Source organism: Haplochromis burtoni, unplaced genomic scaffold (assembly GCF_018398535.1).
Source record: "Haplochromis burtoni strain Fernald_Lab_line unplaced genomic scaffold, NCSU_Asbu1 Contig_1598, whole genome shotgun sequence".
NCBI classification, from domain to species: domain Eukaryota; kingdom Metazoa; phylum Chordata; class Actinopteri; order Cichliformes; family Cichlidae; genus Haplochromis; species Haplochromis burtoni.
In genome coordinates, this window is record NW_024583959.1 from 8,668 (window position 1) to 30,268 (window position 21,601).

Here is a 21,601-nt window from a genome sequence, read left to right on the forward strand (position 1 = left end):
CTCCATCTTCAGCGAAATGATCAAGTTGTTCGCCAGTCTGGCCCCAATCACGGCTCCCATGAGTTCCAGACGTGGCAACGTCATTTTCTTTAGGGGAGCCACCCTGGCTTTAGATGCGACCAAGCTCATTGTCGTTTCTCCTTCTCGTGTTTTGCCTTGCAGATAGGCCACAGCACTGTATGCCCTTTCACTGGCATCACAAAACACATGTAATTCCAAGCCCTCTTTGCTTTCTTGTTGCATATTGATTTGGTACCACCTTGGTATGGTGAGCTGGTGTAACTGAGTAAGCTCTGAACACCACTGTTGCCATTCTTGTGCCAGATCTGGTGGCAATTCCTCATCCCAAGAGAGCCCCCTCTCCCACATTGCTTGGAACATGCACTTGACCCTAATGGTGAAGGGGTTCAGAAACCCAAGTGGGTCATAAATTCGTGCTGAGGACTGCAGCACGCTTCGTTTGGTTCCTTTCTTCTCTGTTAGAAGCCTCACTAGTGAACTAAGGTCAAAGGTGAAATCATCAGGCTCTGGCCTCCACACTAATCCAAGCACCTTTAATGCTACTCCATTCGTCTCAGGTGCCATCATGTAGTTTGTGGAACTCTTCTCCCATTTCTGCCTCAGTTCAGCTGAGTTTGTCATCCATTTGCAAAGCTCCATACCAGCAGCCGCCAGTATTTCTTTGGCATTCGTCGTTATGTGATACGCCTCTTCCACTGAGCGTGTACTTGAAATGAAGTCATCTACGTAAAGTGACTCCCTTATTGTATTCACCACTTGTGGTTGGCTTGTTTCATATTGTTTTAGATGTCTTTGAATTGTCGCTGCAAGCAGAAACGGGCTTGGTGTAACTCCAAACACCACTCTCGTCATCCTCAGAATGCGCAGGTGATCATTCACTTCTCCATTCGGTGCACCTGAGAACCACAGGAACCTGACTGCATCTCTGTCCCTTTCTGCAAGACGTATTTGCAGGAATGCTTGTTTTATGTCTGCCAGAAAGGCGATTTCGTGTTCCCTAAATCTAAGGAGAACACTGAGCAGATCTGGATTCAAATTTGGGCCCGTAAATAAGCAGTCATTCAGCGACAGACAGCCTTCTTCATGGGACGATGCATCAAAGACCACTCTTAATTTTGTAGTTGCTTTGTCCTCTCTCAGCACTGCATGGTGAGGCATATAATACATTACAGAATCTGTGCTGCTGTTTGGTGTCACTTCCTCTGCAATGTTCTGGTCCAAGTAGTCCTCCACCACTTGATTATACCTGCTGAAGAGTGTGACATCCTTCTTAAATCTTTTACTCAGACCTTCCAGCCGTTTTTTGGCAACTCTGTAGTTGTCTGAGAGCTCTACCCTTTCTGGCTTCCATGGCAACTCCACCTGATATCGTCCATCTTTAAACATAGTCGTTCTCTCAAACATCTGCAGAGCCTCATCATCTTCTGGGTTCTTTGTTGTCTCATTTGTAATACCCAGAGACTCTATTTCCCAGAATGCTTTCAGTTGCTTGGAGAGGAGTTTCTCTTCCTCACACGGAATGAACATGCAGGCTGCCTCTGTAACACTTGATGCAGAAACCGGCCCCTGAACAGACCATCCGAAGGTGCTCTCCAGTGCCACCAATGTTTCTGTAAGTCTCTCCACCCTTCCTGTCACGATCTGCCAATAGTAGTCAGCTCCTATGAGGACAGCAAGCTCTGGTTCCTCATTGGATCCTGGGAAGTCAGCCAGTTGTAATCCTCTTTTCTTAAGCTCATGCTGGATCTGTTCACCAGGAACCTTCATTATTGCCGAGCACACTTGTGGGGTCTCCACAGCTTCTATTACAATACTCTGGCTAGGATCCCAGATATTTTGTAGCATAACCTTCACTATGCCGCGCTGTGATCTTGTGGGAAAGGAGGACCCAAATGTGTGTAGTGTCAATGTCTCTTGCCTTATTACTGGTAAATTTAGGCTCTTCACCAACGTTTCATGTATGAAGCTTCTTTGGCTGCCTCCATCTAATAAGCAACGAGCTATCCTTCTGCCTGACGGGCCTTCAATCCACACCTTTGCAGTCTGTAGCAACACAGTGTTCTGTTCACTTGGTTTCACTCTTACTGAATGAGGGAGCACGGAGGAGACCACTGCTTCTTCTGGTTGGGATGGGGCCTGTACATCCACCCTTTCACCACCGCACACAGCAACGTGATGTCTCCGTCCACATTTCTCACAGGACACATTCTTGGTCTTACAGAATCTTGCAATGTGTTTCTGTCCCAAACACACAAAACATCTCCCCATTCTCTTTAACTTGTCCTTTCTTTGAAGCGTGTCATTATTTGGGCAGTTTTGCGATTTGTGATCGTCACTCTCACAGAATATACAGGTGTTTTGTTTCTGGCTGGCTGTGTACAGGGCAGCAGTAGATTGTATGCTAGGCCTTTTAAACCTCACATCGTTGAACGGTGGCTTGTACAGTTTATTTTCAGCTTTCTGTGGGTTGTACGACTTTGTCATTTGCAGCGCTCTTTCCCTGCTCTGAACCTCCTTCTGTAGGAATGTGACCATTTCTGACACTTTCCACTCTTCATCTCCATTTCTCTGACGGCTGTATTCAAGCGCTATATCATCTGGAATCATCTTTAGCAATATTGGGCATAACAAGCTTCCGTAGCTTTCTGACACTACACCCAATGACTCTAAACTTCTGATCTGAATTTCACATTCATCATACAGCTGCCTCAAAGCATGCACATCAGAGGATTTTTTAACAGGTGTGAGGTTCAGCAGTTTTGACATGTGCGCACTAATTACTACATCCTTTCTTCCAAATCGGTTTTGCAGTAACTCAATTGCGTTGTCATAATTTTCATCTGTCAACATCAGTCCTGCAACTGCCTTTGCTGCTTGGCCAGTGAGATAGGTTTTCAAATAGGTAAACTTCTCTCTTTTGCATAGTGCATCATTGTGGTGAATAACAGCTTCATATTGACTCCAAAACTCCTGCCACAAACTGGCATCTCCATCATATTTGTGAATGATCAGCTTAGGAAGCTTTACCGATGCTCTCTGTGCCAATGAATGAGCAGAGCTAGCGTCACTCACCCTTTGATGTGCGGCTTGTTCGCGGCAATCCTCATTTCTCTTAATTATGCGCCGTGCACGGCTCTTGGACAGGATGATGCGCTCCTTATATTCCTCTGTGCTTTCGATCTCCATTTCCAGGTCATCCAGAGCTGTTTTACGTTCTATTTCACTATCTAAGGCATACAAGCTGAGCTCCTTTGCCGACAGCATTTCCAGTAATGCGCTCAGATGGTCAGTGTCCGGATCTGGTTTAGCCATTTCGGAGTCAATTTGATGTACAAGTCGTGTGGTAGCACCTCTTATCGTCCCACGTTTCCGTTTTGTTCTTTCCATTTCTCTCTGATGCTCGTCATCTGCCACTCCCGCAGCTTCGGCGGCCGCGGCTCCACGTAAGTCCTGTTCGCTCATTTCTCCCGGGTTTCGGCACCAAAAAATGTTGTGGCAAATCCACTAGCCAAAAAAATGGATCGGACATCAATTGGAGAAACGATAGTCTTTATATAAGGCTTCAAAAAGGGGAATGTACAACAAATAAACTGCTCGACATCAGAGCAACATATAATGGCTTCCCAAACTTTCTTTGCTAGCTAAAACCCAGAGTAACTTTCGTCTACCACAAAGGATTCTGGAAACAGTTTTCTAATGAAAATACCTGTTAAATGCTCCCCTTTAGCAGAAAATTAAATCTATAATTAACAGCTCTCACTAAACATGTGACTAACACTTAAATCACTTACAAAATAACCAAAATGCTGTTATCAAACAATAAACTGCAATAAAGTTACAACAAGAACCATTATTTGTCCTTGTGACCAAAGTACAAATATAAGGAGGTAGCAGTCCAAGCATAGCTTTGTAAATAAAAGTGTACCAATGTCCCTGTCTTCTAATGGCCAAAGAAGGCCATTTTACTCTTAAGTACAAATCACAGTGATGGGTCAAGTATTTACAATTGGTAATAAACCTCAAGGAAGCATGATACATCGTGTCCAACATTAGAAGACATGAAGAAGAAGCGTTCATATACAGAATGTCACCATAATCTAACACAGATAAAAAGGTTGCAGTGACAAGACGTTTTTTTACTGCAAAAGAAAAGCACTGTTTATTAGGAAAGAAAAAACGAAGTTTAAGTCTCAGTTTCTTTACTAGTCTCTCTATATGTGGTTTAAAGGTGAAGGAGTCATCAATCCAGACACCAAGGTATTTATATTCATGAACTACTCTATGACATTTCCTTCAAGGGTGGACACCACTGGAATAGGCTCCGGGACCTTCTTTGACTTAGAAAACAACATTAGCTTAGTCTTGTCAGCATTGAGAACTAATTTTAGCTGAATAAGTGAATGCTGGAAAGCAACAAAGGCTTTCTGTAGGGTTTCAATGGCCTGAGCAAGAGATGATCCATAACAGTAAATAACTGTGTCGTCAGCATAAAAATGCAAATTTGTGTCTGAGACATTTTGACCCAAGTCATTGATATATAAAAGGAACAGAAGGGGACCCAAAACTGAGCCCTGTGGCACCCCCTTGTGGACAGCAACAAATTTAGAACAAAGACCTTCAAGTTTAATGCACTGGGTTCTATTTTTCAGATAATTTGAGAACCACGCTAATGCATGTTCTGACAATCCAAGGCTGAGCAGTCTGTTTTTTAGGACTGCATGATCAACAGTGTCAAAAGCTTTTGAGACGTCAATAAAGAGTGACGCACAGTACAATTTCTTATCAAGTGCCACAATAATATCATTTATCACTTTCATAGTGGCAGTGTTAGTACTGTGTTTTTTCCTGAAGCCTGACTGAAATTTGGAGACAATATCATTAGAGTACAAAAACTCTTTCAACTGGTCACAAACTAGAGATTCCAGGATTTTGGATAAAACACACAAATTTGATATTGGCCTATAATTAGTCAACACCGATGGATCACCTCCTTTCAATAAAGGCAAAACGAAAGCTGATTTCCAAACCGATGGAATTTCTTTGGTTTTAATTGAAAAATTAAATAGAATTGAGAGTGGTTCTGCAATAAAATCAGCTGCCAACTTCAAAAAATAAGGTTCCATCAAGTCTGGACCAGGAGGTTTTCTGTGATCCAAAGCCTTTAAAGCTTTATGCACTTCATAAACACTAAAAGGTACAAAGTTAAAACGGTCTCCAGAAAACATAGAGAGTTCTGGGCAAGTATTTGTTAAAAAAGTTTCTGCAGAAGCAAACAAGGAACCCACTGATAGAAAGTGTTCATTAAAACAATTCAAAATTTCAGTTTTATCATTAATTGAGACTGAATCTTTTACAACAGATTTAGGAAAGGTTTGAGTCATTTTATGGGCGGAAAAAGACTTGATTACTTTCCAAAATTTCTGTGGATCATTGAGGTTCTCAGTGGTGACGGACAAAAAGTATTCAGATTTGGCCTTTTTAATAAGAGAAGTACATTTATTTCTAAGCTGTTTGAAAACAGACCAATCAGTGGAAGTATCTGTTTGTCTCGCCTTGTCCCATGCTCTATTACGCTTGTGTATGCTATCTGCAAGTGTCTGCAAAAACCAAGGATTTTCTCGACCTTTAATTCTAACTTTCCGTAAGGGGGCATGTTTATTAACAATTCCCATAAAACTTTCCTTAAAATATGTCCAAGCTAGCTCTACATCTGGTAATAGTCCGATTTTTTCCCAATTAACTAATGACAAATCATGATGAAAAGCCTGTTCATTAAATTGTTTAAGATTCCTTTTGCACACTATCCGTGGCTTACATTTTGGAATTTTAGCATTTCTGCAAACAGCAACAACACAGTGATCACTTAGGTCATTACAGAAAACACCAAGCGAAGAGAATTTATGAGGTACATTTGTTAAAACCAAATCAATTAATGTAGACTTTTCAGGGCATCTAAGATTTGGCCTGGTAGGAAGATAGACTAGCTGGGTAAGATTAATTGAATCGCAGAATTCTTTAAATTCACCAGAAGTTGCATTTAGCCAGTCCCAGTTCAAGTCTCCAGCCATTAGTAGTTCAGTATAATTTAGTTTAGCCAAAAGGTGCTTTAATGAAGATAATGCCTCTTTTGAAGCAGATGGGGGCCTGTAACACCCAGCAATGGTTATCGAAAAAGTATTAGCAATATCTACATTCAAGGCCAAAAACTCCATTTGTTTGCATATCGATTGGGACAGAACAATCGAAGCATTAAATCTTGATTTGACATAAATAGCTACACCGCCTCCTTTTTTTGGCCTATCAGTGCGACATACATTGCACCCATATATGTTAATGTCTTCATTAGTAATAGATTTAGTTAACCAAGTTTCAGAAATTATAACAACATCTGAATCTGTAGATTTAACCCAAATTTTGACCATGTCCATCTTTGGTAGTAGGCTGCGCACATTAAGATGAATATATTTGACACCAGACATTATTTTAAAATCAGAAGGAGTCTGGGAATATTGCAGTTCAGGGCCAGGATTTGGTTGCACATTTCCTGACAAAAGTAGAAGCAAGACAATCAACAACCTCTGTTTCGCCTTTGATTTGGGTTCAATGCTTTGATATGTTGAACCCGAGCTGAAACCTCCATTAAATGGGCAAATGAAATAAGTATGCAAGGCCAGAATAGACTGAAGTTTAGGTAAGTCTCTGGGCAAAACATGCATGAAACTAATGTCATGATCCAACTGAGTTGATAACTGCTCTGATTTTTGCAACATTATAGAGCGTGTACCTTTTTCAAAATTCTCTTGTAGATAAAAATCATTTTCAGAGGTTCCCCTGCTATGTGTCCATAAACAATTGCTTATCCGAGGGTCCAAAAAGGCCAAGAGGCAAATTAGAATAGTAAATACTGCCATCATCCACAATTTTAGTACTTAACAGAAGTGAACAGTACAGACCTCTGGGTGAAGCAAACCAGTTAGCTCCAGGAAAATGGCACCGGACCAGACCTAAGCCAGTTAACTCCAAAAGGATAGCACTGGGCCAGGCCTAAGCCGGTTTACTCCTGGAGGACAGTGCAGGAGCCAATTTGCTCCTGTGGGAAGATGCTGGATCGGGCCTAAGCCAATTAAAAAAAAAAAAATGGCCTGCATTTGTATAGCGCTTTTCTAGTCCATAGGACCCCAAAGCGCTTTACACTACATTCAGTCATTCACCCATTCACACACACATTCACACACTGGCGATAGCAAGCGACATTGTAGCCACAGCTGCCCTGGGGCGCACTGACAGAGGCGAGGCTGCCGGACACAGGCGCCACCGGGCCCTCTGACCACCACCAGTAGGCAAACACGGGGTTAGTATCTTGCCCAAGGATATTTGGCATGCAGCCAGGATGCAGCCTGGGATCGAACCACCGACCTTCTGATTAGTGGCTGACCTGCTCTGCCACCTGAGCTACAGCCACCCAAATTAGCTCCTGAAGGACGGTGCAGGGCCAGGCCTAAGCCAGTTAGCTCATGGGAGATGGTACAAGGCCGGACCTAGGCCAGTTAGCTCCACAAGGATGGCACAGGGCCAGGCCTAAGCCTAAGCCAGTTGACTCCTGGAGGACGGTGCAGGGCCAGGCTAGGCTTGTTAGCTCCAGGAAGATGCATCCATCAACTTCCAAAGCATCTACCAACCACACGTTTTTCCAAACAATCCATGCAATATTAACTGTCTGGTTAAAAAATAAGTTAAAAAAATTAGTTAAGAAATACATTAAGAGATAGATTAAAAAATCTTTTAAAAACAACTAATTAGACGGACACGTAACAAACAAAGAGCATGCTGCCATCTTGGATTCAATATAATATAATATAGTACTTGTGCAACATTCATTTGGTTTAAGTAAAATTCATATAAATGTTTACATCATGAATATCAAGTGAAAAAAAATTTGATCTTTAGACACATTACTTACTTTATACTTAATACATTTTAGATGTATTGTTTGTTGAAGGTAAGAAGAAACTGCTGAAACCATGTTGAGTTTGTTTTTGGTTTACACATGATCTGTACTGATCTGATGCAATATGTGATAAAGCTGAATCATCCCTGTGTCTGTAGTGCTCAGTGTTTATCTCATGAAGCAACCAATGAATGCGCAGCAATGAATATTAGAAACTGATTGGACTGGAGTGACTGGTTTTTCAGCGACACATTAATCCTGTTTCCTGCTCGGCTCCAGCGACTCCTTTCACTTTGACAGCGGCAGTTTGGATAGTTGTGTCGGAGTCTGGGGTCTTTATCTGTGGTAAGTCTTTTTATTTATTTTTGTTTGTCTTGTTTTTGAGTCAGAGAACGAACAAACAAGAACCTTATAACAAAAAGCAGGTTAACTTCATAATAAATATCATAATCTAACTCCAACCCTGGTGACTCTGATTCAGTGATAGGACTAGATGTTACAATCTCTGATAATGCATAGCTTTAAATGGAGAAAATCTTAAGGGAGCACTGTTACAAGGAAAGGCAGCCCAGAAACTTTACCAGCGGGACACATCGTTGTGTGCCACGACTTCACAGGGTGTTTCGATCTTTTACCCAAGACCAGCCCATTTCTTTCCTTCCTTGGTTAGGTTTTGGTATTAGCCAATAAAATCTCAAATATACAGGACCAATTTAATAATGGAACATTGTATTTGATGCTTCTTTAGAAAGAAACAAGTGTAAACCAATTCTTTTGTATGCTATTGTTTAGTTGTGTATGAACTGAACAGTGTTCCTGGTGAGTATTTAAAGGATCACCACCAACTTTGCCAGAGTCTTTGCACTTTTCTTTAATATATTTAGCAAATAGAGACAACCACAGAGCTGACTGCAGCAGCATCTTTGTTTTTTCTTTCGAACTCAGGAGCCCAGCTGTCTGATATGGCTGAAGATGAAGCACGTTTGCTAAAATTATGAAACATAATTCCAGGATTAAACTGAGTAGTCACGTGTCTGTGTTGAACTGTGACAATCATCAGTGAGCTTTTCAGCTGTTTGGGGCAGGGTCAGTTTCCTCCCCTGACTTTGAAAAGATCCTGGTTTTTGACCCGGTTGACTTTTAAGCTGTAAGGTTTTATTTCTACACTGTTAATGAAAGCTAGAGAGCTTGTTCTGCTTTCAAAGGAAAATGTTGTAGCAGCTCAAGGGGTGAGAGAACTATCCCAAAGACTCACTGTTCACACAAATATAAATGTGCAGACTTACAGTATTATAACACTTATTCCGGTAACGTTGTTCATTTTTAATGTGACTGTAGCTGTTTTTCTGGTATGAGACTGCTCTGCCAGTTAATGAGCTCTGGTAAGCACTGGTTGAATTCCTTACAGCATGGTGTATCAGCTTTAATTAGTTGTGGAAATATGATAGTCAGACAGTACAATTTCAGGAATTTGACTCTAGTCAGTCACTCGAACCACAGAGCAACAACTGTTTAGTAGACTATCATTAAGTACATTAAGTGGAATGTATTTATTCCTCCACTGATAAGAATCAAGTTCATCCAGCAGACTCTCACTCCTTCATTTATGTTCAGGACAGGACTAGTAATCTGGCAAACCAGGCATTTACCTGATGGGTCAATATAATCTTTTCATAATTGAAATAATCATACAGGCTACAGTTGGCTTAAAGGGTGAGTGAAAATCAGCCCTACAAGTACTGCCATCAACCCACTGGTTCATGTTTATTACTCCCCTGCTGTCCCCATGTTCTTGTGCACCTTGTTGGAAGAACTGGTTGGTATATATAGACACACAAAAGCAAAAACAGGATGGAGCTGAAAAAAATAAATAAATACAATTAAATGTTCAAGTTAACTGACGCTTAAGCAGCTGCACCATCAATATTAATTCAAACAACAGCACTGAAACATTCAGAGCATGTGTGCCACAGAAGAGCTGTGTGTGGTGTGCTGGGCAGGAAAAGGCAGCTGGAAGCCTGTAAAAACAAAACGTGCAGAGAAACACCGTAAACAAACATACACTGTTTCACAGCATCTGTGGGCGTGGGGTCTTTTTGTGTCAGAGCAAAAAAAAGGAAAGAAAAAAATTCATTTTTGGGAAACGGCTTAAATATAAATGGGATCAACACTGAAACAACTCCATTGGGACTGAACCTATTTTTTCTGTTATTGCTACAGAGTGGAGAAACTCACTGATCAACAGCACAGGATTTGCAGTCTGGAGATGTTGCTCAGAGGGACGAAGAAACGCATGAAGAAACGCACCACAAAGAAGCTCTGAACGTGAAATCCTTGAAGAGATTTTCTCTTATCTTTGTTTGCACTTGAAAGTTTTTCAAGAAGCAGCACTCTTTTCCAGTGGTCACTGAAATATTTCTTTGAGGTAAGATTCCTTTAATGTTGTTAAAGGATCAGAAACATTAACATTTAGAATAAAACACATGATGTTATATTAGACTGCTGGGCTGCTTCCTGTGAGATGCAGAGAGTAACAGGAAGCTTGTTTTGCTTGTTGATTTTCAGAGTAATGAGTGATGGCTCTTCAGGAGATCAGTGTGATCTTTACACACAGACCCTCGGCTTTCTCTGCTGCTGTGCTGCTTCTAACACTCGTCCTCTGCAGAGGTGAGTATACAGATGTTTAGCAGAGTCACACTTTATACAAATGATTAAGCTCAGAATCTGAATCATGAAAAACTCAAAGAATATGAATTAAAAACAAAACACTGCGTAACAGACCCAGGACCCTGACACCTTTAGGATTGTAGGTCTGTGTAGTAACCTGTGGTTATTTTTAAATCTCATTCTTTTTGCCTGAAATTAGATTTTCAAAAAAACAAACAAACAATAAAACACACCAATGAAAATATGTTAAACATTTTTACAAATTACAATCAGGATGAGAAATGAGGCAAAAACAAAAAAGGAAAAGAAAAGCACAAACAGTAACAAGGATTAAAAACAGCATTAGACAAATATCGGAGTCAATGTTTAAGAAAAGTCAGCCAGTTTAAACAGATGGGTTATAAGTTCTGACTCAAACGAGGGAAGCGAGTCAGTATTCTTGATATCAGGAGGAAAATAATTCCAGAGCTGAGGAGCAGAGCAACTGAAAGCTCTGTTACCAAATTAAGCAGAGTTTTACTGTCAACCCAACAATATACACTCAAGTATACAGTGGGATAAAATATTGTCCTCCTGCATCGAAGGTGCAAACTGTAAAAATAAAATGAAAGATTTAAATATATGACTATACAGAAATAAGAGGAACTAGGAATGAATACAACAGTATGGTACCTTAATAGAAATAGAATAAGAAATAGAAAGAATCAGGATTAGCTTAAATACACAGAGTCAAACAGTACAATACAGAATAGTGCAAGTATTGGATATGAGAGGAGAGTTTAACGTGTTGTGTAGTCCAAGAAGTGTGTAGAGAAGAGACTCCAGTGTGGAGGAGGGCAGCATGGTGTTCAGGAGATGGACTGTTTGGGGGGAAAAGCTAATGCACAATGTCGACAACCGGCTCCTGATACTGCAGAGTCGTCTTCTGGATGAAAGGGGAATAAACAGTTGGTGGGAGGGGGGACGCGGGTCAGCTATGATGCTAGTGCCTTTACGAATGCAGCGTGAGGTGTAAATATCCTGTAGACTGGGTAGAGAGCAGCTGTTACTGAGTACAGTAACAGCCTAGAGATGATATGATGGTAAAAGTATCTATGGAGACCAACACTGGTTCATGTAGAAGACTGTAAACATGATCATTTCTGCTTCAAGTTGGACTTTTTAACACAAGAGTCTTTGTGGCTTACACACACGTGAGGCTAATTCTTCATGGAGCTGCTGGTCCACGTAACATCCCTGAAGGAGGCCTGAGAGTCTCAGTCGACCACAGAAATCCACAGTGTCCAACCTCAGTGACACTGTTACTGAGCAGCTTCATCAGGACATGTGAGGAAACCAACACTGAAGAGCCACAAACCGTTTCTCTCATCACAACACTTTTTTTAGTGTCTTCATGTTTTCATGTTTCAGTTTTGTAAGTTTCCACATGGTAAAACAAAACTATGTACAGAGCCAAGAGCAGCTTAATTCACTGATATAACATTACATCAGCTTTTAAGTTAATACAAAATATTATTAAAACATATGTTATGTTTTGTTTTGTTTTGTTTTGTTTTGTTTCATTTTAGAATCAAAGCCTGAGAAGACAGAAACAATTCAGCAACCTGGAAATGTTCAGACGCCGGATCAGAGTGAAGATACCAAAGAAGCAGGTAAAAATATATATAGAACAGAAACACTCCCATCCAGTTTTCTAGAAATGGATTCCTTTTAGTCTCAGACTAAAAGGAATCCAAGACTAGGCTCGTTCTATAGAAATAAAATGTAAATAAAGTCTGGTGTTCACCTCTCACAGTAATACTGCTTATTTAATGGTTAATTCCATTTCCTGTCTTTAAAATGTGCTCGTTTATATCATTAACACTAAATTGTGTTTTTACTGTTTTTGTACCTTAGGAATTTCTTTCTCAGGCCGGCTAGCAATCGTCTGGGCTGTATTCATCTGTATCTCTCTGATCTCATGGGGATTTATGCTTTATCAGAATTGCAAAGAACCCGTAAGTCTGTCAGAAAAACAGGATTTTCTTTTAAGTGTTGTAAATATAAAATAATGAAAACAAATTTTTATGGTTTGTGTCAGAATATCATTTGCTCTGTCACAGTTTAAAGCAGTTTAAAGTTTCTTAAACTTGTCGTGTTCAGTATAACTCAGTGAATCTTTGAATTGTCTTTCATTTTTAAACAGACCGCCTCAAGCAAAACCAGGAAGTTAATGAGGAAGAAGCTCTCAGCAGGTGAAACTTCTAGCTCAGACTTATGACGACAACAACAGCTGGAAGTTGCAGATCTCAGACTGTGAATCGAAACTCTTTATAACACATCATGGCAATAAACCAGATTTGAAGTCTTCAGTTTGATGATGTTCAGTAAGTTGGCGTTGAGAACAAACAGAGGGGGAAAACACCCAACATAAAAAAGAGAGAAAAGATTTGAATTCAGGGCTTCTGTCCAATATTGATATCCTTCAACTCATTTGAAATATAAATATCATGAGCTGTTAAAAAACCCAGAATGATTTGAATTAAAGTTAAAGGCAAGTAGAAAACAATATTAACGGGATGGGGCTTCATGTTTTGTTTAATAAAGTCTTGTTATCATTTTCATTCACAGTAAAATGGTTTCTGTACTTTTGTTTTCAGACTACATTCACAAAACCTTCTGGCAAAGACACACACAACACACACACACACACACACACACACACACACACACACACACACACACACACACACACACACAATTATAGGCCTTTACAGAACAGCAAAGGTGTACTCTCAGTGGCAAGGGAACAATAAGAGAACAGCACCACCAAGGCTGGAGACGGAGCAATACTGGAAGAGCATATGGGAGAAGGACACAACCCATAACGGCAATGCTCAGTGGCTAGTGGATCTGAGGGCAGACCACAGCGACCTCCCTGAACAGGGTCCAGTAACCATCACAGTGGCAGATATCCAAGAAAGGATCTCCAGTATGAAGAGTTGGACAGCACCAGTCCCCGACATGGTTCATGCCTACTGACTGAAGATCCTGACTTCACTCCATGAGCATCTGGCAGCACAAATGAACCAGCTCCTAGTTAAAGAAAGACACATAGAATGGTTAACCCGGGGGTCCCGGGGTCCTTGAGGATCCAACTACCATCCAACTACCGACCAATAACCTGCCTCAGCACCACGTGGAAGCTCCTGTCAGGCATCATATTGGCTAAGATGAACAGACATATGGGTCAATACATGAGTGGGGCACAGAAAGGGATTGGCAAGAATACCAGTGCAAAACACCAGCAAGACCAGGCTGACCAACCTGTGCTCTGCCTGGACTACAAGAAGGCCAATGACCCACGCATGGATCCTGGAATGGACCTGTACAAGATTAACAGGAGCCTTCATCAGGAACCCAATGGGGATGTGGCGTACAACACTAGAGGCCAACTTCAAATCCATAGCACAAGTCGCCATCAAGTGCGGAATCTACCAAGGATATGCTCTGTCCCCACTGCTGTTCTGCATAGGCCTGAATCCCCTCAGTGAGATCATTGATAAGACTGGCTACGGAAACCGACTATGGAATGGAGCAGTTGTCAGCCATGTTATTGCTCCCCCAAGGGTGATGGAGAATGACTGAGCTAAGATCCTGTGGGACTTCCAGATACAGACGGACAAAATAGTGGTCGCTAACCAACCAGACATAGTGGTGGTAGACAAACAGAAAAAGACGGCCGTAGTGATTGATGTAGCAGTTCTGAATGACAGCAACATCAGGAAGAAGGAACATGAGAAGCTCGAGAAATACCAAGGGCTCAGAGAAGAGCTTGAGAAGCTGTTTTAATAAGAAGATGTCGAAAAGAAGCTCCCACGCCTATGGTAGAGGACCCGAATTTGAAGGATGCCTGCAGGGGCGAGCGTGGAATTTAGTCCAACTTTCAGTGAGGAAAAGAGTGAGGCAAATTTAAACTAATTATTGTACTGTTGCCTTTTTATAAAGACCTCTTACTGTACAATATAAAGCTCCTTGAGGCCACTGCTGTTGTGATTTGGTGCTACATAAATAAATTGAATTGAATTGAATTGAATTGAATTGAATTGAATTGAATTGAATTGAATTGAATTGAATTGAATTGAATTGAATTGAATTAATGTCTGTGGAAAGCTCTGCCCGGTGTTGAAAGCTGGAACTACTCCTGCACCAGCACTTATGTCATCCTGTCTATCTACACTCACATTTATGAACTTTCAGAGGTCAGAATCACTGCTGGTCACAACTGATGATCCAAAACTCAGCTACAGGTTGGTTTATATTGCTTGTTGTGCACTACAGTGTTACAGTGTTGCTGCCTGTCATGCATTTGTTTTATTCACTATTTTAAGACTGTGCATTTTTTAATATACCTGTATGTTTGCTTTTTATCTTCGAATTATTATGTGTTTGGTTTCCATGCTTAGTGTGTGTGTTTTTTTTTCTTTCTTTCTTTAACACAGTGAACAAAAAAAAGTCAGTTCTTCAACATCATAAACAAAAGCATGAAGTGTTGCATCACATTACAGCTGACTCTGTGCATCAAATGCATCAAAAAGTTTGAAATTACTTAAAGCAGCAAAAACATTTTTTAAAAAGACCTGGCTCAATGAAATAAATATTAATTTTCAGATTTTTCTCACCTCTGGTTAAACAGGAAGCTCTCGTGTTCTGGAGACTTTGCTTTGGTTCATTATTGCGGCTCAAGGATCACAGCTAACAAACTCTGATATCAGAATGGAAACTGTTTTTCTTTATTCTCATTTTTATTGTTTGTAGGAAATCATACTTAATTATTGACATATTAGTTTTGTTGCTCTAATTTACTACATTTACTGTTGTGACATATTACAATGCACATTACATTCAGGTTAAATTTACATCACATGGGCTTAACTGTGAACACATTTTTGATTATTGCTTTTTAGTCCATGGGAATTATGACCACTTGCTCCCAAATTCTCATCCGGGCTAAATATGCATAAGCAAAGTCATGAAACATGTCTGTGTGTAAAGGCAACACAATTTGAAACACATATAAACACATATAAAATACATTTTACCATTTTTTTACCGTTTGATACAGTGCTTTCAGTTCGGTATGCATATGTATCAAATAATACCAAATTTTTAATTTGTTTTATCAACTTTTCTTCTGACGATGCTGTCTGTGTCAAGGGCTCAGTGGATCTGCATTCGACTACTCCGCATAGGCTGCACTGTCGAGCGCAGATCCACTTACCCTGGCTGATTGGGACCCACACGCATTTTCACACCTTGGCTCAGGCGATTAGAGGATCATCAGGGGGTCCTTTTGTCCCTCTGTGTGGGGAAACTCCCACTAGGTTTAAATCTGGGACTCTCCACCATTTGACCTTAGAACTGAAGAAGCTTCTCGGATGAGAGGTGAAACGTCTTCAAGCAACTTAAAGAAGTCCAGACGCTTTTCTTTGAAAGCTCCTTTGACTACGATGACCTGGATGACTCAGAACCTACACAGACATGTCCACTGAGTGCAGCACAAGCTAGTGAGACAGAAGCTAAGCTCATTGCAACATGGCAACTGCCTCAACGCTACCCAAAATTTAACCCCCCCCTCCCTCATTCGGATCTGGCGTTTGGAGCTATTTTGGTTTTCATGTGAAGTATGACCTTGATGGACAAAAGTAAAACAATATGTCGGATGTGCCACGCAATGCTCAATTACATTGGTGGGAACTAGTGCGTTAGCGCAGTTAGCTCGTTAACGTGTTGACGCCGTCCAGCCCCACGCACGGGGCGAACCGCGGTAGCTCGTTAACGGAGATTTGCCGTGTTATGGCGTTAACGTCATTTTAACGACAACGAATATGACTGCACATTTACGCCGACATCATCCTAGTGCAAAGACAAGTGGAAGCAGACAAAAACAACAAGCACGCATGCTACAAACTTTACCCGAGTCATTTAGACAGCCGTTAGCACATGATTCTCCTTATGGGGACCTGATATGTTTAATATGCTGCTGAGAATATACCCCAGAAGAAGCGTATAGTATAGCTTTTATTTTGGAAAGAGCCATTTCTCTGTAATAAACTCTCTTTTCCAAAGATGAGTGATTTCTCGATCAGATAGATTTTTTTATTACTTTGTTGTTTCAGCAACATTAAATTTAAAAACTGTACTTTTGAGTTAAAATCAAGTCAAAGTCAAAGTCAACTTTATTGTCAATTCTGCCACATGTACAGGACATACAGAGAATAGAAACTACGTTACTCTCAATCCCTAGATAAAAAAGCAAATGAACATTTAAATATAAGAGTGATTAAAAAATGCAGGTAAAATAATTAAAAAGTAAAAATTTAAATAAATAAATACAATACAATTTTACATATAACAAGAAAGCTATACAATATACAATATAATGGGTAAATGACATTGGTGTAAACCAGGCAGAGTAGTGCAAATAGGCAAATAGTGCAAATGGAGATTTAGTGATGTACGGTAAGAGATAGTGTAACAACAAAGTCTTATGAGGTAATGGCAGTCCAATGCTCCACAAAGTGACTGGTAACTGGTGCAGGCCATGAGTGACATGCGACGAGTGCTACGCTGTGGGCTCTTGCTGAATGAAGCTAGGACAGCCACTGATGTTTCTTCATTAGTGACAGTTTTCTTGCGTCCACATTTTGGCAAATCCAACACTGAACCAGTTTCACGAAAACTTAGCAAGCAGTTTGCTAACTGTAGCATGGGAGATGGGTGGTCTCGTATGGTGTCTTGCATTGAAATCTGCTGCAATGACCCGGTTACTGCGTTCACCAGATATCAACACAATTTCGATCCACTCTTCACGTGTTAACCTCTTCGACATGTCAATGGCTGTGAACAAAGAGAAACTTGCAAATAACTCATGAAAGAATAAAGTTATGTTGAAACTACTGTGGGCATACACTCACTGGACTTGACACTAACAACACTAATGTGGAGTCTCATGCAACAGTCCAGCGTCAAGGAACGCTCGGACAAACTATTAAATAGCTCCCAGACGAGGCTTGATCAACTTCAGGTGTGTGTGTGCGTTTCTCGTCCTCAGATGTGGCCAGGCTCCTGGCTGACACCCCCACCAGGGCTGAGGAAGAGGTGCTCTGCCACACCCACATACACACCCAGCTATACACAAACATTAGGAAACAGGACAGTAGCACAAAAAATACACGTCCATACTTATTCAAAGACCCTGGGTCCTTCAGACACAGGTCCGTGACAATTTCACTGGAACTGAACCTGTTCTCCTGTTATTGTTACAGAGTGGAGGAACTCACTGATCAACAGTACAGGATCTGCAGTCTGGAGATGATGTTCAGAGTAGACAAATGAAGAAACGCGCCACAGAGAACCTTGAGGTAAGATTTCTTTAATGTTGTTAAAGAATCAGAAACATTAACATTTAGAATAAAACACATGATGTTATATTAGTCTGCTGGACTTCCTGTGAGATGCAGAGAGTAACAGGAAGGTTGTTTTGCTTGTTGATTTTCAGAGTAATGAGTGATGGCCCTTCAGGAGATCAGTGTGATCTTCACACACAAGCTGTGTCCCAATTAAGAGACCGCACGCTTGAAGGACGCGCACTACGCGCACTACGTACGGTGCGTACTATAAGTACGAGAAGTGCGGAAGTGAGAGGCTTGTGAAATGGGACGGTATACGCTTCGTCGCGCTGTTCAGGTTGCCTAGCAACCATGATACTAACCGCGAGACACGTTACATACAGCTTTGTTTGACAGAAATGAAGGAGAAAAATGTTTTGTTGGTCATTCATTGTTGTCATGATATCACTTTGATTAGTTGAGTATCTGAGGCTGAGACCACGGGACTGTAAAACATGATTGTTGGGCTTCATTTCTGTGCTGAACAGTCATTTAAGATTAGCTAGTGAATAACAATTAGCTAATGTTGTTCATGAGAGGGGGTCAGGTGACCGAAGAGCTGGATGCGCACGGCAACAGGTGAGTGAGTCAGGGATGCTCAGACATCTAATGTGATTGGCTACTAACAGTGGCTAATAATGTAATATGGAAATACAGTACTCATTGTGCTACATGAATATAAAATAAGACTGTAACAGAAGTAATGCTAATATCTCAACAAGTCAGAGTTACACTCTGATCAAACTGTGATGCCCAAGTCTAGAAAAAAGCAGCAAATAGGTTTCTGCAGCTCCAGCTGTAAACAAACCTAATACAGATCCATCCTGTTCCATCCTGAAGCTGTGGAGCCGAGTGAATTCTGCATCGTTAAGAAGATTTGTTTTAATGTTTATGAATGCAAACTCAAATTGTCAAAATTAAATCTCTGTCACTGAGTGTATATCAAACCACAATGACAGAGACATCACTTCATCCAAGAACTCTACAAACTTTAGATCCTGAAGACTCGACTCTAAAAAGAGAGAAGAGTCATTTTCTCTGTATTTTTTTCTTTTTGAATTAGTTTGTCTGGTCATTTATTTTCCTCATGAGCAACAGATAAAAGGAGCATTTGATACAACATGACCTTCAGTTGGTAACGATGGTCCCATCAGAGTAAAGAACATGAGGACAGGCCTGCTTTACGGTAGGCTTAACTTGTGATTGACAGGGGACTGCTGTATCTGTTGATGGTGGTGGACAAAACGCTCATTCAAAACACTTTAAAAGGAAGTTGATCACTGTAGCTCAGGGGTGTCGAACTCCAGGCCTCGAGGGCTGTAGCTACTTTTAAAGTCTGTTTGTCGCCCCCTACAGAGCCTGCAGGACATTAACAATAACTCCCACTGACTGCAGCAGTCACAGACAGTGTTGGGGAGTAACGGAATACATGTACCGCCGTTACGTATTTAAAATACAAAATATGAGTAACTGTATTCTGTTACAGTTACCGTTTAAAAAGGTGGTATTCAGAATACAGTTACTTTGTTGAAATAAATGGATTACACTGCGGTACTTTCCTGTTTCATTTTGTCGCGGGTCAGGACTGTTTGGGTTTTGTTTGACAGCTACGTTCTGTTGTTCCAGGCGGCAGCGTTACGGTTGCCATGGTTACAGGGCGACGCTCTCTCTCTCTCTCTCTGCGACTGTGTGTTTCCTGGGTGAGAGAGCGCCTTTTCGTTGTTGTTGTTGTTGTGCTAAGCTAACAGGCAGAATGCTACAAGCATAGCTCTAAAGAATGTAGCATCATGGGCAGTGTAGTCCGTGTTGCAGGGAGAATGGACTGCCATACACGTTATGTGTCTGTGAGCGCGAGGAGGGAGAAAAAGGGGAGTGGAAAGGTACGAGTTGTCATCGAGGAAAAACGGGAGCTGGAAGCATGTAAATATAATAATAACCACTGCAGCCAAGAAGAGTGCCTGACGAGCCCAGTTGTAAGTAAGCTATTAAGACTCGACTGTACACCGTGTTCGTGTTTTCCTCCGAAAACAATAAGTTCCGTTGGAGCAGCCTTTCAACGCCTCTCTCTGTCTCTCGCAAGAAAAGTTGACCCACACAACAAAGTAAAGCTATTTTTCGGCTACGAGCCGACAGGGACCCCGCCGTATTAGTCAGAGGTCCCTTTACTACAGTTCGGAGTCGCGGACCTTCAGTAACAGTAATAAATCACACAGCAATAGTACATTCACGTTGTTGTAAAAAGCATGATAATATATTAAGTAATCCAAAGTATTCAGAATACGTTACTGTCATTGAGTAACGTAACGGAATACGTTACAGAATACATTTTGGGGCATGTATTCTGTATTCTGTAATGGAATACATTTTAAAAGTAACCTTCCCAACCCTGGTCACAGAGGCTGCAGAGACGTGTTTGTACGTAGGAAGCGTAGACTCACACTCATGTGTGGAACAAATCAGTGACAACGTTTACTGCTTTAAAACAGAAATCAGACGGTGGCCTCTAGTGTCCAGCTCTGGTATTGCACTGAAAAGATGAGTCAGAATTAAGGTGAATCGCCCAGCAGCTTCTGCTTCGCGGCTGCTGAGTGAGCCCTCATCTGGGACTCTCCTCAGCTCTTACTGGGACAGTGGCGCGGCTGCCCCTCTGTTGGTCTTCCTTGGTCTCTTGTGTTCTGGGGGCCTCTGGATGTCTGGAGTTTTGATCTCCTCCATACCCGCTTCACACCCTGGAGGACGGGGCTGTGGCCCCCCCACACTCCCTAGCAGATCATTACATGGAGAAACCTTTGGAATGCAAGCATGCTGATCCACACAGGTATGCACACAGGTGTACACATGGGTATTCACAGACGCGGACTAAAGCTTTCTTGGCTGCTGCCTCAAAGCACACTGTGCGCTGTCTATCTTGCGTGCTGCACAATATCGTTTATTATTTAGTAACTATTGATATCTATGACTAGCTAGTTTATTGTGATGGTGCTTTGTTTTCTCTATTATTATGTTGCTCTTTGTTGTTTGCTGTCTCCTCTGTTTGTTTTTTTTTGTTTGTTTGTTTTTTTCTCCATACAGGTGACCCAGGAGTTTTTTTTGTTTTTTTTTTTTTTTTTTTTTTTCTCTCTCTTCCCCCCCCTTCTCACCGTCTCTTCTCCCCTTTGGTTTTCTTTCTTTCTCTCCCCCTCTTTCTCTCATTCATTCCCCTGTCCTATTTATTAAAAAAAAAAAAATGACAAAGGATGAACTGAAGCTCTGCCATCACGTAATGTCGCATACTGCTGTTTCTGATGTCATTTAAAAAAAACAAAAAAAAAAATCAGAATCAGAATCGTGTTTATTGGCCAAGTATATGTGCAGACACATACAGGGAATTTGGTTCCGGTAGATGGTGGCTCTCAAGCACAGCAATGTAAATCACCACACACACACACACACACACACACACACACACACACACACACACACACACGTGTCTATATATACACATTACACATACATACACAAAGCTGTGTAAACCAACTATAAATAACGAATCTAA

At 41.1% G+C, this 21,601-nt stretch overlaps 1 protein-coding gene and 1 long non-coding RNA gene across 2 annotated transcripts; one reads left to right on the forward strand and one right to left on the reverse strand.

Annotated features, from left to right (window-relative positions):
* Positions 1 to 1,154: 1,154 nt before the first annotated feature.
* Positions 1,155 to 3,693, reverse strand: LOC121813378 (the record flags this gene model as incomplete). The annotated part of the gene is given in 1 exon segment (XM_042217103.1): positions 1,155 to 3,693. A coding segment is annotated over 1 exon segment (2,329 nt), but the record flags the coding sequence as incomplete, so codon positions are not given.
* A 4,501-nt stretch (positions 3,694 to 8,194) lies between these two features.
* LOC106632751 lies at positions 8,195 to 13,245 on the forward strand. Its single transcript, XR_001335999.2, has 6 exons — positions 8,195 to 8,314; positions 10,190 to 10,394; positions 10,535 to 10,636; positions 12,205 to 12,288; positions 12,533 to 12,633; positions 12,822 to 13,245. It is a non-coding gene; the product is annotated as an uncharacterized LOC106632751 (long non-coding RNA).
* Positions 13,246 to 21,601: the final 8,356 nt, after the last annotated feature.